This window comes from Anoplolepis gracilipes, chromosome 3, assembly GCF_047496725.1.
Source record: "Anoplolepis gracilipes chromosome 3, ASM4749672v1, whole genome shotgun sequence".
NCBI classification, from domain to species: Eukaryota; Metazoa; Arthropoda; class Insecta; order Hymenoptera; family Formicidae; genus Anoplolepis; species Anoplolepis gracilipes.
The window spans coordinates 1662643-1678854 of NC_132972.1; the positions used below are offsets into that span (position 1 = coordinate 1662643).

Below are 16212 nucleotides of genomic sequence, written 5' to 3' on the forward strand. Positions count from 1 at the left end.
ATTTCTCAGTTTTGATTGGTCAATCAAATGTCGCTCTATCCGAGTAGATTTTCGAACGCAAACCACTGAAAATAGCGGAGCAAGAAACTCGGCGCAATGTGAGAAAGAAAGACAACATTATATTGTCGTTCATTTCAGTTGGGATGAATCTCACAGTGATGTTATCGCGATTATAAAATATATGTACATTTTATATACATACAATATAATATATACACAATATAATATATACATTTGTTTTTATATATATATATATATATACATGAATTTTGACATTTATATTTATAATCATATGTTTACGTTTTTTTCTGATTCGGTGAAATCTACGCAGTATTCAACCTATACATTTTATTGATTCAATTTTGAATTTTTTTTAATCATAAGTTCCGATATATAAAAGTTTTTCATCAAGTATATCTCGTTAATGGAAAACGAGGAAAATACAGAGTTTGAATAGACAAGCAGTTTGTTGTGTGATATCAGATATACAAATGTTACCAGGCTTCGAATTTTTAGGTTAAGTATCAATTAATTAAGCTTTTTTTATTACATATATATATATATAATATATATTTTTACATGCATCATAATTTTCGTATCACTTGTAATACAGATAATCTCTTAGTTGTTTTAAGTATATGTTTATTATAAATATTTCAACTTTTTCATTTACAGTTAGACTTTGACATAAACAATCAGGTGAACCTTTCGTATAAAATTGAAAGCGAAAGATCAATATGATAGATTTTCTAAATCTTAACAAACTTTTGGCACTTAATTATTCTTTTTGTAATGTGTTAAATGATTTTTATTTTTCAAACTTTTGTATTTATGCAAGAATCAGCATTTTTATCATAATCTAACGATAAGTGAACCTAGTTAAATTGAATTACCCTTATCATATTGATCTTTCACTTTCAATTTTATACAAAAGGTTCACCTGATTGTTTATGTCAAAGTCTAATTGTAAATGAAAAAGTTGAAATATTTATAATAAACATTTATTGAAATGGTTTCATTTATAGAAGAAAACTGTCAGTTTGATGAATTTAAATCATGGAGGAGCGAATTAGAAATGCCTATCACATTAAAAGAAGAAGAAGAAATAATATTTCCAAATTATAAGAATGTAAATAAATCAGAAAAAGATATATTGGACTTATCAGACTTTAAAGAATTTGACTTCAATTTTCTACAAAACAGTTCAGGTATACATTATATAAAATATATAATCTATAAGAAATAGTTTAGTTTTCTTTTTATGGGATTTATAGAGTTGGGGAAAATAAATGAGATAAGAAATGAAGTTAAATTTGAACCTGAGAGTCCTGATGCACAATTTTCACTATCGTCCAGTAGCCCAAATCATTCAGAATCTAACGATTCGGATAAACAAGAGACAAGATGTTTGATGCATAGAGTATCAAATTGTTTAACACAAAATGTGAACACAGAGGTATTTTATATATAAAAAATGTATAGAGAATGATAATAAAAACTATATTCTAAGATATATAATAACTCAATTTGTTTCTCTAGCTTTGTTTAGAATCACCGCTAATTTCTTGTGCACAATATACATCCTCATCATCACAATCATCTTTAAATGCATCAAATGTAATGCAGCCAGTTGACTTTTTATCTCTTAATGAGGAAGATGCAAGGCATGCACAATGTATTCTTACAAAAAAGGACTTTACAAAACATGTTAATATTCAATCTTTACCAATAGATGTCGCACAACATATAAACAATGGTAAAAATATTATATTACTTTTATATAGACAGAATTTATTAAAAGCAAAATATTTAAATACAAAATAATTAAAAACGTTAATTTAAAATTATTCAAGATTATTCTATAATTTCATGATATAGTTTCTCAACAATTTATATTAACAAGTAGTTTATATTAACTATTAACTATTAACAATGAAAAATATTCATTATTTTCAAAACAAAATTATGAAAAAATCAAATATTTTATTTTGTTTAAAAGGAACAAAGTTTTGATTATCGATAATTATTTTTAAGATTTCATAGCTTATTTTATTTTTAAGAAATTTTACATTAAATTTCTATACTACCGTTTTGTATTTTTATTATTTCCCAAGTTAAATATGATATGCCATATGTGATGTACCATACATACATAAGTAGAAAATTATATTATTTTATTTTGGTACGTGTTTGCGTACATCTATATATAAAATTTTTTACAAATATCTCGGTACTACAGATACTCAAGATACTTTTATTCTTCAAGATTTTGCAACATTTACACAGAATGCAAATTCACAGAGTGTATTGTACCCTTCAAAACTTCAAGTGCCACCGACAAAGAGACATGTTAGGGTACAAAACTCATTAAATATTAAACCAACTGACATAAAAACCGAAACTGCAGCTCTTCATTTACCACAGAATGTGAAAGTAATTAATACTGCAGCAGACATTTATCCAGCAAGTACTACTGAATCAATAGATGCAAATAATCTGATAAGTTGCACACCATTTCAAATACTACAGGATGAAACAATTTCATTAATTGTAAAACAAGAGAGTGATCTCATGAATTTGACAAAAGATGATCCAAATTTAAAGGCATTAAAAAGGCAACAAAGAATGATAAGAAATAGGGAGTCTGCTAGTCTTTCAAGAAAAAAGAAAAAAGAATACGTATCTTCTTTAGAAAAACGAATAGACGAATTGATGCAAGAAAATACACAACTAAAATCAGTAAGTAATCCATACTTCAAGTAAATTTTCATAAATTTCTAATGAGAAGTATAAGTTGTTTTTCGAAGTTACTAATTCTTTTGTAATTATTTTATTAGGAAAACAAAACTTTAAAGCAGAGACTACTGGAAATGAACGATAGTATTATAGATGATAATAAATATAAACGTAAACATTTAGGTTTTAAACCTTTGTTAAAAAAGAGAGGACAAAGGAATATTGTTCTCTTAGTAGGAATGTTTTTTATAATATCTTTCAACATTTATGGTTTCAAGTAAGTGCTCTTTTACATATACATTAATGTTTTTTTGTTTTTTTTTTTTTTTTTTTAAGAATAATTTTGTGTATTTTATAAATATATGTATGTCTCGCGATTTTATAATTTAAAAACAAAATTAGTTTTGTAACTAATAAATTATTACTGTATTTTTTCCTAAATATAAATATTTTTTTCTGTTTAAGGGGAACACGTTCACAAAGTGTATTCAAAACCGATTCTGACAGTTTATCAATAGCTATTCCAGATACAGAGATTAGACACAGTAGAAAATTATTCTGGGCAATAAATGAAAATGATAATATGGAGGATCAAATTGAAAAAGATTTTAATAAAAGTGTGCCGGCAAATCAACTAATGTGTCCAATGTATATTAATCAGAGCGAATTAATACGTTTAGATAGCGAACTAAGACGTTGGATTGATGGTGAATCCGATCGAAATAATCGGTCTACCAAAGAAACGAAATTAAAAACAAATCAATTAAATGCGCTTTCGAGATCACAATTGGAAGAAAAGACAAAAAAAAAACAGTACTTGCTGCGAGATAAAAAAATAAAAACTATACACAAAATGATCGATATTTCTGATCAATATTCAAATAATAACGCGCTTGAGATTTTCTCTCCAATATTGAGCAAACATGCTTCTCTATTTGAAGCTTTAGGGAGAAAAGATGATACGTTTTACGTTGTCTGGTTTAGTGGCGAACATTTATTGTTGCCAGCTTCTCGGAAAAATGATACAGCAAGACCTAAAATGTCTTTAGTTCTACCTGCTGTATCTATAAACGGTAAATAATATCGATGTGATATAAACATTATTTTTATATAATTTATGAAATTATCAAGAAAAATATTTATACTTATGCAGGTAGCTAAATGGATGATGTATCTATACAAAGTAATACCTTTCTCTTTCAGGAAAATTTTCGACGCCATCTAATCATATAACAATGATGCAAATTGATTGTGAAGTGACAAATACACAAGTATTACATTTACAACAGTCTATCATACCAGTTCACTTGCGAAATAGTAAATCTACAAGTCAATCAAATCAACCTCACTCTGTTGAGGACATAGTTAATTCATCTATAGCTAATATCACCAGAAATTACAAACCATACTTTATGAGAGAAGCAAATCGAAAATTTCGAAATAGAAAACATTTAATTTGATGTGAGTATAAAAACAGAAAACACTTAATGTGAGCATAAAAATAAGATTTTTTGCAACAATGTTGTTTATGTATATAAGAAAAAAGTACATCTCTAGTCTAATAACATAAAAAAATATGAAAAAAAATTATATAACATAATAATGATTCTATATTCTTTATATAATATTACAATTATATTCCATGTTATTACAGTGTGCATTCACAGAAGTATCTAATACTTTAATTCTGATTTAAAATTTTTATAAAAAAGTGGTATGGTCTTTCACTTCTTTATTTTCACAAAAGTAATAAAGTAATTATAAGTGAATTATACATACATGTATAGTTAGATATAGATAAAAGATTTGTTATTTGTAACTTTCAAAAATATATATGTAAACACTATAAATATACATATTATATATATTATTTTTCAATAATATATATAACAATTACAAAAGTCAGTAATTCTATCTGTACATTAATTATTCTTATCAAAATAATATGATGTAATATATATAATGTAATATATATGATAATAAGAGTTTAAAAAATATATATATGTTAATATAATTCTTTTATATATAAATAATGCACTTAGTCATTTTAAATTTGGAGTAGAACCCCCTAAATAACAGCGTAAGTCTGTTAATGTTGATTGAATTAATTTGGCTTTAATAAATGTTTTACCTAATCGCTGCTGGGCAGTATAACGATGACAACCACCAAAAGAATAATAATAGTCACCACCTAAATGTAACAAATGTTAATTTTTTTTCTGATAATATCTAATTTCGTTTGCTTATAAACTTGAAAGTTGGGTTAACAATTCATAAGTTTAACAAATAATTTTTTATTTATCAGCTATTTTTTTATAAATTTAACAAGTCTACCTTCAGTTCCTTTAATCCATAGAACATCAATGGGTGGTACTGTGTCCTCAGTATCGACATTTTTCAATGTATTCATTAAACTTTGAACTTTTTCCTCGTTTACCACGGGAGGAAAAGGTCTGATGATTACATTCATTGGAATATCATATATTTCCGCGTGCGAGCTCGAGTGAATCGAGCTAATTATTTGACATGCACCTTTACGTAGCATTTCGTGTATATCAACTTGATTAATCTCGTAATATGATCCTATAAACTATCGGCCAAAGTCTCATAAAATTGCGTTATATATTCGAAAAAGCTTTGTCATCGCAATTTTTATGAACACTAGCCTTTGTCATACTGACAGCTGACAGTGACACGTGACACTGCAGCATAGATACAGATGTTAGATTATCTTAGGTTGTTTTCGTTGAACTAGCTACACTTAATTCAAAGTTTAGCTTTCTCCTTTCAATGCGGAGAAAAAACAGATAAACTCTGAACCAGTACAGGCAGTTTAGCTAAAAAAGACAGATAAGACCTCTTGATATTCGTTGATCGTGACTGATCACATGATTGTCTACCGCAGGCACGTATAGGGTATAAAGTAAATTGAGGTTAAAACTGTGAAACTAATTTTCTTTTACGAAATAGAGCATATCAAGATTAGAAACGTAAAGAAATGTGCAAAGAGAGAGAGATAACAAAAGAAGATGAATAGAATAACAATATCAAAAGAAAAATCAAAATCTAAGAAAGCGATGTTGAAAACGATAACAAAACTTCATAAACGCAAGCGCAAAAACAACAAAAATTTTTAAATATAAAGAAAGGATGGAGATAAATACAAAAAAAAAAAAATACAAATATTGGAACAGTAAAAAAAGTCAATCTAAAGGAGAATATAATGATACAATAAAACAGAGAAATGATTAAAGTTAAACAAAAGAACAAATATTTTTTAAAGCCATATCAAGTACATACTTAGTTTACATTGTATCCTTCAAAAATTCTTTTTGTAATTTTAAACACTACATGCATGTACTTTTCTGCTTTTAAGAGTATAATTTTTTATATTTTTTGCTTAATTTCAGCACATTTTTAGTGTAGCAAATTTTATAAACTTGTTTAAAATATATATATTTTATGAGAGTATAGAATTTTTGTTGTATATATACATATTTTTTTTTAAATATGTCTAAACACTTTTAAGTTGATTATATCAAAATATTACTGTTTTATTAATTTTTTATATATATTAAATGTTTTTTAATGAACTATTAAAATATATTCTTGTATGTTAAACATATTTATATTACATTGTTCAAAAATAATTTATATTTCTGTAACATTTAATTATATAGATGTTTCAAATTGTGTGATTCTGAGAATATAAAAATCATACAATTGAAAGTGAAAAATTATTTGAAATAGATTAAGAACACAGAACTTGAAAAGGATTTGAATTATATTAGTGTCAAATGTATATTATTTAATAGATAAATAAAAATAACACTGAATTATATAAACTTGCATCTAATCATTAAGGTAAAAAAACTATATTTTTGTTTCATTGTATGTTATTGTATAATGTTATGTAATGTCACTAAATTACAGAATCTATATATAATCTAGTTATTAATTTTATTAAACAATTTATCATTAGCTTCTTGCAAAGAACATATTCAGCAGTATTAAGTTCATTATGTAAGATTTAACATTCATAACAATAGATATGTGGACACAACAAAGAAAATAGAAATTCCAATTGATAAATATTGTGTTATTTATAAGTATATAATATTATATAATATAAAAAGTATATTATAATAAAGAATTTTTATTTAATTTTTTAAACTGCTTCCATTTAAAAAAATTTACATCATAGCATCAATTTTTGTGTTTAGCTTTTACAAATTTCATGCAAGTCGGGAAGCATATAATAGCAACTCTGTATATGAAAAAATTAAAAATTATATTATTTACAAGAGAATTATTTTATGACATTATACACATTTATCAAGTCAGTAGTATCATCTTTATAATAGATTATTACCTATTATTATTACCTAAAAGGTAGGTTAAATGGTATTTTATACAAATATCAGAGTATATATTTTACACTTGTATTGGCATATAAGTTACAATATTTATAAAAGGTATAACATGTGTGCAAGATAGTTAGCATGTATAAATGAATATGTTAAATTTATACATAAAATGTGTATGGAAAAAAATTAAAAATTTGCTAGTTTAACTGCTAAATCATGAAAAAACCTTTATCACGCATATACACACAAATTTCTATTTTACAATAGTACAATTACAAATATATCTACAGCCATATCTAAATATATTTCATGATAATCGAAGTAGAAGAATTCGTGCAAATAAATAACAATTTTATTTTATAAATTATGCAGCTAATCCTCGTCTGTACCTTTCTGATACACTGCTCCAAACTTGCTCATATACTTACGTACAAAGTCTTTTGCTTTATGTATAACATTTTCATTACATTGTAACTCATCCACGCTTTTACAATGCTTTAATTCCTTTGCAAGTACAAAATGTGTTAACTGTAACAGAATGTAGAATGATAAGCAAACTCGTATCGTAAATTAAATTTATTATGATAGTAAAAATTCAATATCATACCTTTCTAGCTAGATGTTTAAAATCTTCAGTATTAGTAATTCTACCTTGTTTACATTCAGTTTTCCTATATGGATTTAAGAAGTGAACCATCACGTTAGCCATACTTGTTCTAAATGCCTCCTTGATCCTTCTTTCAGACTTCATAGGATACGTTTCGGCTGATGTCGATTGCAACTTGCTTAATCCATGTCGTGAATGAGATTTCGATTTATTACTTCGTCTATGTTTCTTTAGCTTCTCAACATCTTTTAATTTTGCTCTTTCTTTCTGCCGCCGTAATTTTTCTTTTATTTCTTTATACGCTTTATGATCAACACGATCCTCTTCTCTACGTGGCTATATATATCAATTTATATATTAAATTTATATATATGTGTATATATATTTATGTTTAGGCTCATAATACTGACAAATTGTGAAATAAGACAGATTCTTTCACTTAAGATTTAACTTTTTTTTAATTTTTTAAAGAGAATTTAATATTTTATTTTCTTTTTTTAGCACATAAAATAAATACAAAAAAATTAAATAATACTTACACTAATAATTCTTTCTTGGACCAAACCATCTCTTCTCTTTTTCGATTCCGGCAACGGCAGTAAACTTCCGGTCAATTGACCACCTATTTTTTTAGATACATTTGGCCTAGATAAAAGGTTTTCTGTTAGAGAGCTACTTGCCTCCATATCATCATTTTTTTGATCCTCGTTATGTTCATCATCGATCTCTTCGTCATCCTCATTCGACGAACTAGATTCTTCGCTAGATTCTGAAGTAGACGACGAGTCTGGTTGTACTCCGATATGGTCAGGTGGTGGAGGCAGCCACTGCGATATTCTTTCCTTTACATGATAATAATACGTTCTACCTCTACTATCTGTCGCACTCTTCCATTTCGGTGGTAAATCTATCGGCGAAATTTCAGGTTGTGCCGGTCGATTTGTGCTGATGGTTTCCGCGGATGTATGATTAGAAAATTGTTCATCTGCGGATGTTTCATGATTATAAAGAGGCCTTTGAATTGATACAGGAGGAGTTCCGCCATGAACAGACACTAAACTATTTGGAAGAGATAGTTGCCCTTCGGAATAAGGTTGCGGATGCGATATCAAAGAATAGGAAGATGTTGTCTGATTGAACACAGGCGTTTGACTTAATGAGTAAGCTACTGGTGGAATGCCGGTCGTAATTCCGGACGATATATCGGTTGTCATTGTTGATGATAATACATGAGGACTCTGGCCTATTATACCAGTAGACTGAGGATTTCCTACATATACAGGAGTACACTGTTGTGTTGCTTCTCCTCCATCTAGAAATAAAAGAATTTCACATTTTCTCTATTAAATATTTTTAAAAACATGAATATATTTTTTATTACAAAAATTAAAAAAAAAAATGAATGTTTCTGTACAAATACAATAACGACCTTGAGTGGGATAATGCTGCCATTGGGCTAACGTCGGATTATAAAAAACAGGATAACCAGTTTGAGGATCAACCATGGCAGTGGTATGGGGATCTATACCCAATGCTAAACATCTATTCTCATGCTCTTGCCATGATTCTTGCTGTTGACGACGTTGTCTTTCCTCCTCTTCCTTCGCGACTTTCAATGCAAATAATTGTCTACGCTCGTACTTTGTCATTCGTGGAATAGGAACTAGACTACGTTCTTCTATTCTTTTATCTTTTGTTCTACTATGCTCAGCTTCTGGAGATTCTCGTCCTCGTCTTCTGTCACCACGTTTGTCAATTTCACTTCGATTATATCTATCAGGCCTATGCCTAAAAGTTTATGAAATCAATTAATAAATATATTTGTTAAATTTTATTCATTAATATATATATTTAAGCATCACACAAAATATGCACAATTGCAAAATAAATTATAATACACGTACCTATCGTACGATGTGTACCTATCGTCTCTCTTTTCTTCTTTCTCCAATTCTTCTCTATATCCTCGATCTACAACAAAAATCAAAGTAATATTAAATAGATAATAATAAATCTTACTACTTTTAATTCTTAAATGCTACAACTAATATTATTAATAAATACTGTATATTAATATATTATAGAAAATAACCTGCTTCTCTTTCATGCTCCTTCATTTGTTCAATCCTTTCTTTTTTAGGTATTCTAAAAACTTCTTTTAGATTGGACCATTCGGCAAGAAGACTACAAGCCAAGTCAGGTATAAGATTCTGATCTGTATTTTCTGATTTAACTTCACTAACTGCCAAACAATTTTCAATATTATTATTACGTTTATCTGGAATGTCATTCGATGTCAAACGTTCATCAAGATTTTTCTTTTCATTGCTATCAGAATTACTATTCAATTCCTCACAAGTTGTCTTTGATTTAATCTGATCGTCTTCTGGCGAATCGGCATTTGGAGAAAGATATAATCTTTTCGCCCATCTTTCAACTACACCATATATTTTACTATCCATTAACATTGTCTTGTTTGGTATTGGCAGTGTATTTAAAGTTTTTAGTACTTCTAAGCGGAATTGTTGAGCTTCTTCTGATTCATTTGCAGCAATATCCATAACATAACTCCAAATCAAACGTAATCCATGATAATCCAAAAATAATCTTCGGCAAGGTTGTTCGCCACTTTGTATGAGACGTAACAAGCGTATCCTGTGTTTTAATTCTCTGCTACGAACCATTAATCTGCTTAATGTTAATGTATGCGCACGGTTTTTCAAACCACCTGAGCATAATTTGTCCATTTCTTCCTCCAACTAAAATAAAACAAAAAAACGACAAAGTGAGCAAAATTGCACTGCTTAGTAATGTATAACGCTCATAATATTAATTACAATACTTACATCTTCATCTTCCATATAATCAACAGGTTTCTTTTCTTCTTTCTTCTTCTTCGTATCACGTTCGCGTTTCTCTTCGATCTTTTCAATCTTTTCTGTCTCTTCTTCAGGTGTTTCGCCTATCCAGCCTCGACAATTTAGTGCTTCGCAATAACACTTTTGAGCTTCTTTGCTAATATTTAAATGTATAATCAAAAAAATCGTAAATAAAACAACATAAACTTATGTGTACATACATATAATCCATTCATGTAGCAAAATTGGTTTGTATTAATATAAAAATCTATCATTAAAAGACATACCCATAACGTTGAAAATGATAATCAAATGTAATTTCTTCACCAGCAGTTATCAATTTTTTATTAAAAAAGCCTATCCGTAATTCACCATTTACTGTCCACTAAAAAATTTGTTCATCAATAAAATTTTTAAAATATCACTTAAATATCCACAAAAAACTACTTTTATTAATTTTCAAAAACTAAAATGCAAATTTACTTTTTGTGTTTCCGCGTTTGGATCACAACTGTGATTGATAAATCGTGATATATTTCCTTTCATAGTAGCATCTATAATCTGATCAGATTTCAATGCCATAAAATAATAATGTCTATTTTTATCTTTAGAATAATCCTTTGCACGACGTTTAAAATCTTTTGGATCCACAACTTCACCAACATACTCCATTATAAATTCGCCCCTGTAATTGTAAAACGGAATATAAAGAAAATATAATACAAAACTTTTTTTTTATTCCACCATTCTCATTCAAATTCAAGAATATATATTAGAATATATTAATATTATATTTGTTCAAACTTTTACTTACGGCATTATATCGACAACAGCACGTAAACCAAAACCTTTCTTTTCCGTTCGAAACACTTCACATTTGGCATATTCACAATTTTGAAATCTTTTATTTGTACATCTATCACCTACTACACATCTAGCTCCACTGTAATATAAATTAAAACAACATTATTCTCTCTCTATATACTTCTTTCATTTACACTACAATTCTCTATATTACTGTTAATAATTGATAATTTAAATTAGTAATTTGTATATATTCTCTTTGTCTCTCCATTTTATATGTACTGCATTTCTCTAAAGAGAAATATTATTTTCTTATTTTAATATTGTTTTATCCATTTTTTCTCTTGTATATTATACAGACATAAATTATAAAACTGAATTCTTAGTATTTTAAAAGTAATATATATATTTACCATTCTATCATGAGAAGTCTATTAAGGCAATCCTCTCCACAACCAAGTTCTCCCCTCTCAATTTCTTCTTCAGTTAAAAAACAATCACATACCATTCTTTTAGTTTCCTTATTTGTATATCTAGTAACAAATATAAAATATTTAAATATTTTATACAAATGTATATGTATATATTATTAGAAACAATATTTGCATATGTTTAGCAAAGGACAAAATTTTAATGCTTTATATAGGTCTTAATATTCTACTTCTATATACCTTTCAGTAAGATATAAATTTTCACGTAAGTGTTCAAATTGACTTAGTCTTTCCTCCATTTCTCTATCCTCTGTTTCAGTAACCATTGGCAAAGAAATCTTAGCTCCTATAGTTTTTGGAATTTGTGGTACTGGTAAAATAGTAGAAACATTATTGGATGTCAATGATGGGTCTTTAACTTGATCTGTTTCTGTACAAGGTTTTACACTTTTGCTAGTGATGTTATGTTTCGATTCTGATGACGTATTTGATTCTCCTGTGTTTATTGGTGCACAACGTCCTGATTCAGATGGAGGTGCAACAGATGATCCAAACATTGATGTAGGAGGAATAATAGATCCAAATCCTGCACATGATCCACCCATTTCAAGTTCACTTGATCTTCGCCAACGAGATTTTACTTTAACTGGCTTTGAAGAGTCAGAATCATATCCTGTGGTATTATAACTAGCACTTAAAGGTGCTGAAATATCAAGCGACATTGATATCTTGCTAGAATTATTTTCCTTATCACATTGTGTCTCAGAATTATCTATTTTTACTTCCTGAGTAGTAGGATTTATATTATTAACTACTTTATCTTTTTCTTGTTGAAGAGCTACTTTTGAGATATCTATATTAGGTTTTGTAACCAAGCCACGTCCACGAGATCTAAAAAAAATTAATTAATTTTTTCATATAAAAACTTTAATTAGAAAATTATTAAAAAAAAAATTATCATCCAAACAAATTGTAATTTTAATTTTAAAAAATTTATATTCATTAATGTGTGAAAAATTATTATATAAAAAATATATGGATTAATTTTTTGTCATGTTAAAATTATCTACTATAATTTTTATATTTTAAGATTAAATTATCTGATATCATACCTTTGTTTCATCAATCCAATAGATCGAATTCTGCTACTTCGTCTTACGCCAGAACTGTTTGAACCACTTTCAGAGCCTGTTGTATCAGTGCTTCCGCTACGACTTCTGAATTCAACTTTTTTGTCAATTTCACTTGTGTTACCAGTTGCATTTTTTACATCAAGCTCGCGTCCTTTGCAATTAGTAAGTGATAATAATGTATCGTTACTATTTTCACTGCTACTGCATAGTTTAATATCTTCACAATCGACTTTACTGTTGTCTCCTTCACTATCTTGATATTCATCCATAGTTGTTAAATGTTCAGAATTTTTTTGCTGACTCGTATTCTTCTTATCTTGCGTGTTTTTTGACTTTAATAAAACTCGATCTGTGTATTGAAGTTTATCATCACAAGAATTGGGTTTTACTATATTTTGTTCTTGATTTTTAATAATGTTATTAGCTTCCACAGTTTTCGAAAATATTTCGGTTATGTGAGAATTAACCGAATTATTTGGACGATGCAACTGTTCCATTTTATCTAATATTGATGAAGTGCTTTCATCATCAATATTTATAGGGGACAATTTTTCTACATTCAAAGAATTTTGTACTGGAGAATCAATACTTTCTACACTAGAGAGATCATTCACCAATTTCTGTATCTCCTTTGAACATTCATTTATCTGCAATACTGCCAATTCATGATCTATTTTACTATATGTATCTTCTTTTGATAAATCTGTATGCATACTTTTTGCTTTCAAGTCTTTGCCTTCCTGTTTGCAATCAGTTTCTTCATTAGAAACGCCAGAATTCTCTTTGATAGAACATATACGAGCTTTATCGTATATTGACTCTGATAGTTCCTTTCTTACTTTGTCATAAATTTTTTTATCAAATTTTTGTTTTTTACCGTGATCTTCTAATATGATTTTCTTTTTACCGATATAAGGTTTATCCATATTGGAATCTGCAACATTACAATTTCCGCCACTCACAGTTATTGATTCATCTATATGTGCAGTTGATATGGAATTTTCCAATTCATTACTATGTACACTATTAAAATTTTCTCGAATAATATATTCATTGTTTGAAATATTTTCTGTATTAGATGTTATCACCATGGATTCATCCTCATTTTCTATCACAGTAAATTCCACAAAATTTTTGTCTTCTAAATTAGGTTCATTAACAAGTAATACTTGTTCAACCATAACATTATCCTGTGCCAAAGTGTAACTATTGTCTGTGACTTCTTCTTCCATTTCCATTTCTTCACAGATAATTGTTTCCTCTATGACACCCTCTGACCACATCTCCACTTCTGTTGACATCGGTGCAGATGTAGGTAAAGATTCATTGCTAGGATTTGGATTACCGACAACGACTTGCCGTACGTCTTCTGGACTAAGTTTCTCCGATTCATTAATAATGTTATCTATATAATCTTGACTGTCACTTTCACCCGCATCCCGCTTGTATTGAGAAGCATTGTATATAATATCCTCCTTATTTACAACTACATTGTTACTAGAAGTACTTTTATGTTTACTATGCTTCTTCTGAGAATTTTGATTCTTCCTTGATAAAACTCTGCTATAATCTTCGCTAGTAGTCTTGGAGTTTTCAAAACTGTTTGAGCAAGATGTTTCCAAAATGGTTCCATTTATTTTCTTTTCTTCCAACTGCTTTTTGGCTATTTGTCTGCTAGATTTACGCACAGGTACATATTTATGGGATGATTTTTCAGATGCTTTCACTTCGGCTTTACGTCTACGTGCCATTTTGATTCCATATATATATATATTTATACAGTCTCAGTCTGAAATAATTATGATTATAAACAAAATTTATTATAAACCAGATCTTTATCCAAGTCAAATATATCATCAATATATATAGATTGTTATTATTTTTCTTTTATATTGTTTATACTTATACACAATATTTTGCAATATTAAAAACTTGAAATGATTATTGAATAATAATAAGTCTAGTTCTAGAAGATACTAATAATACATTGATAATTTAAGTATCAGTCTATCATATCTACTTGAATTAGAAAAAAAAAATTGTATATATAACAAGAAATGTTGATTTTAATACAATAATTGTCTAAATAAAGATATGCTTTGCTTAAATAAAAATAATGCTTTAGATATTACATTTATATAAACACAATTATAAATAAAAAACTGTTAAGGAAATAAGCAGATTAATTAGTCTCAAGGTCAGTATTCTTAAAGACACTTTGTTGTGTATTTAAAACTAAATATACACATAATTAAAACGTTTCTAACGTATGTCCTTTCTCTAAAACATTGCTTTTTCTCTGCAGTATCTAAAGATTAAAATTTTTATTCATAGGCAATAATATATAACGTGAGTGCATGTTACAAGAATTCTTAAGAAACCTATCCGACCGTTTGAGTCCAATCATACTGTATTACAAGGTAAATATCTCTTGTTATTAATGATCTTTTTTCGCAAAGATAATAAACATTGTATCTCTCTGTTATTGCTCGTCGACCTCGAATAAACAATAATAATCACATTTTCCACTCACCGTATATTTCTAAAATCACATCCGGCAATTGCAACACAAAATTCATTGCTTAGGCTACTCAATATCTGTATCCAAATAAATGCCGTTTCGTAGTTTTCCAATTTACCGACATAATAACTGAAATACGGGATAATAATGAATTCGCTAAGGAACGGATCGCTGGGACGGCTGGGACGTGTGAGCGTAGGTCCAGCGAGTCTGCAAATTGTTATCGACTTTGACGTCCCGACAATCCGAGCACGCTGTACATCTGATAGCCCTCTTTCCTTGATTAAAGATCTCGCTCGCGTAGCCTGTGAATTGAATTGCTCCTTCGGCGTTCGTCACCTTTTGGCACTAAAGGAAACTCGTGCTAATCTCGTGGCTGATGCGTGGTCTTCTAGCGATCTTCATTCGACGAGCCTGTCAAACGCGACGAGAGGAGTGACCATTGCGTTAAAAAGCCCGTCAAAGTCAAAGATCCCATGAACCGTGAATAAAAACGTATACCGTCGCGATGTACAACATTCTCGTGTACACTATCGCCACTGAGTATATCGCTTCGGCCCCCCAATGGTTACGAATGAAACATGAAACCAGCGCTATCGACGACCTGTAGTAGAAGTACACCGCGAATCATAGGACAAGAAAATGACAAGAAGGAGTAGCTGTTATTTTAGGTTACGAAAAGTCCACCAATTAGAGACGGAGGCAAGGAGCCTGTTGGCTATACGCCAATCATGTTACTACTTTTTTTCTAAATA

At 28.7% G+C, this 16212-nt stretch overlaps 3 protein-coding genes across 6 annotated transcripts; 1 reads left to right on the top strand and 2 right to left on the bottom strand.

Annotated features, from left to right (window-relative positions):
* Nucleotides 1-149: 149 nt before the first annotated feature.
* Atf6 (bZIP_ATF6 domain-containing protein ATf6) lies at nt 150-4542 on the top strand. 3 transcript variants are annotated; one of them, XM_072887465.1, is made up of 9 exons: nt 150-516; nt 1026-1208; nt 1275-1456; nt 1540-1756; nt 2240-2739; nt 2838-3013; nt 3202-3809; nt 3940-4197; nt 4391-4542. In XM_072887465.1, the coding sequence occupies exons 1-8, from the start codon at nt 492-494 to the stop codon at nt 4194-4196; spliced, it is 2148 nt and encodes a 715-aa protein (XP_072743566.1). In that variant the 5' UTR covers nt 150-491; the 3' UTR covers nt 4197; nt 4391-4542. The 3 variants fall into 3 exon arrangements, with proteins under 3 accessions (XP_072743566.1, XP_072743567.1, XP_072743568.1); XM_072887466.1 differs by lacking the exon at nt 4391-4542 and having other exon boundaries at nt 2267-2739; nt 3940-4298; XM_072887467.1 differs by lacking the exons at nt 150-516; nt 4391-4542 and having other exon boundaries at nt 1081-1208; nt 1252-1456; nt 3940-4300.
* Nucleotides 4543-4750: 208 nt separating this feature from the next.
* On the bottom strand, nt 4751-5423 carry LOC140663374 (sulfiredoxin-1-like). The gene is made up of 2 exons (XM_072887470.1): nt 5071-5423; nt 4751-4927 (listed from the first exon to the last, which is right to left on the bottom strand). Exons 1-2 carry the CDS (start codon nt 5279-5281, stop codon nt 4779-4781), a joined length of 360 nt encoding a protein of 119 aa, XP_072743571.1. The 5' UTR covers nt 5282-5423; the 3' UTR covers nt 4751-4778.
* A 1453-nt stretch (nt 5424-6876) lies between these two features.
* On the bottom strand, nt 6877-16033 carry Set2 (SET domain containing 2). 2 transcript variants are annotated; one of them, XM_072887463.1, is made up of 15 exons: nt 15470-16033; nt 12916-14725; nt 12044-12694; nt 11786-11905; nt 11383-11511; nt 11052-11253; nt 10856-10953; nt 10557-10725; nt 9803-10469; nt 9615-9681; nt 9140-9498; nt 8771-9022; nt 8250-8695; nt 7711-8046; nt 6877-7631 (listed from the first exon to the last, which is right to left on the bottom strand). In XM_072887463.1, the coding sequence occupies exons 2-15, from the start codon at nt 14685-14687 to the stop codon at nt 7476-7478; spliced, it is 5424 nt and encodes a 1807-aa protein (XP_072743564.1). In that variant the 5' UTR covers nt 14688-14725; nt 15470-16033; the 3' UTR covers nt 6877-7475. The 2 variants fall into 2 exon arrangements, with proteins under 2 accessions (XP_072743564.1, XP_072743563.1); XM_072887462.1 differs by having other exon boundaries at nt 8250-9022; nt 15470-16032.
* Nucleotides 16034-16212: the final 179 nt, after the last annotated feature.

Coding starts and splice junctions, on each gene's coding strand:
- Atf6 (XM_072887465.1), top strand. CDS start 492: ATGTTACCAGGCTTCGAATTTTTAG. Junction 3,014..3,201: donor TTCAACATTTATGGTTTCAA/GTAAGTGCTCTT, acceptor TTTCTGTTTAAG/GGGAACACGTTCACAAAGTG. Junction 3,810..3,939: donor ACCTGCTGTATCTATAAACG/GTAAATAATATC, acceptor TTTCTCTTTCAG/GAAAATTTTCGACGCCATCT.
- LOC140663374 (XM_072887470.1), bottom strand. CDS start 5,281: ATGCTACGTAAAGGTGCATGTCAAATAATTAGCTCGATTCACTCGAGC. Junction 4,928..5,070: donor ATGGATTAAAGGAACTGAAG/GTAGACTTGTTA, acceptor TGTTACATTTAG/GTGGTGACTATTATTATTCT.
- Set2 (XM_072887462.1), bottom strand. CDS start 14,687: ATGGCACGTAGACGTAAAGCCGAAGTGAAAGCATCTGAAAAATCATCC. Junction 10,726..10,855: donor TATCATTTTCAACGTTATGG/GTATGTCTTTTA, acceptor TTTAAATATTAG/CAAAGAAGCTCAAAAGTGTT. Junction 9,499..9,614: donor AGGTACACATCGTACGATAG/GTACGTGTATTA, acceptor ATAAACTTTTAG/GCATAGGCCTGATAGATATA.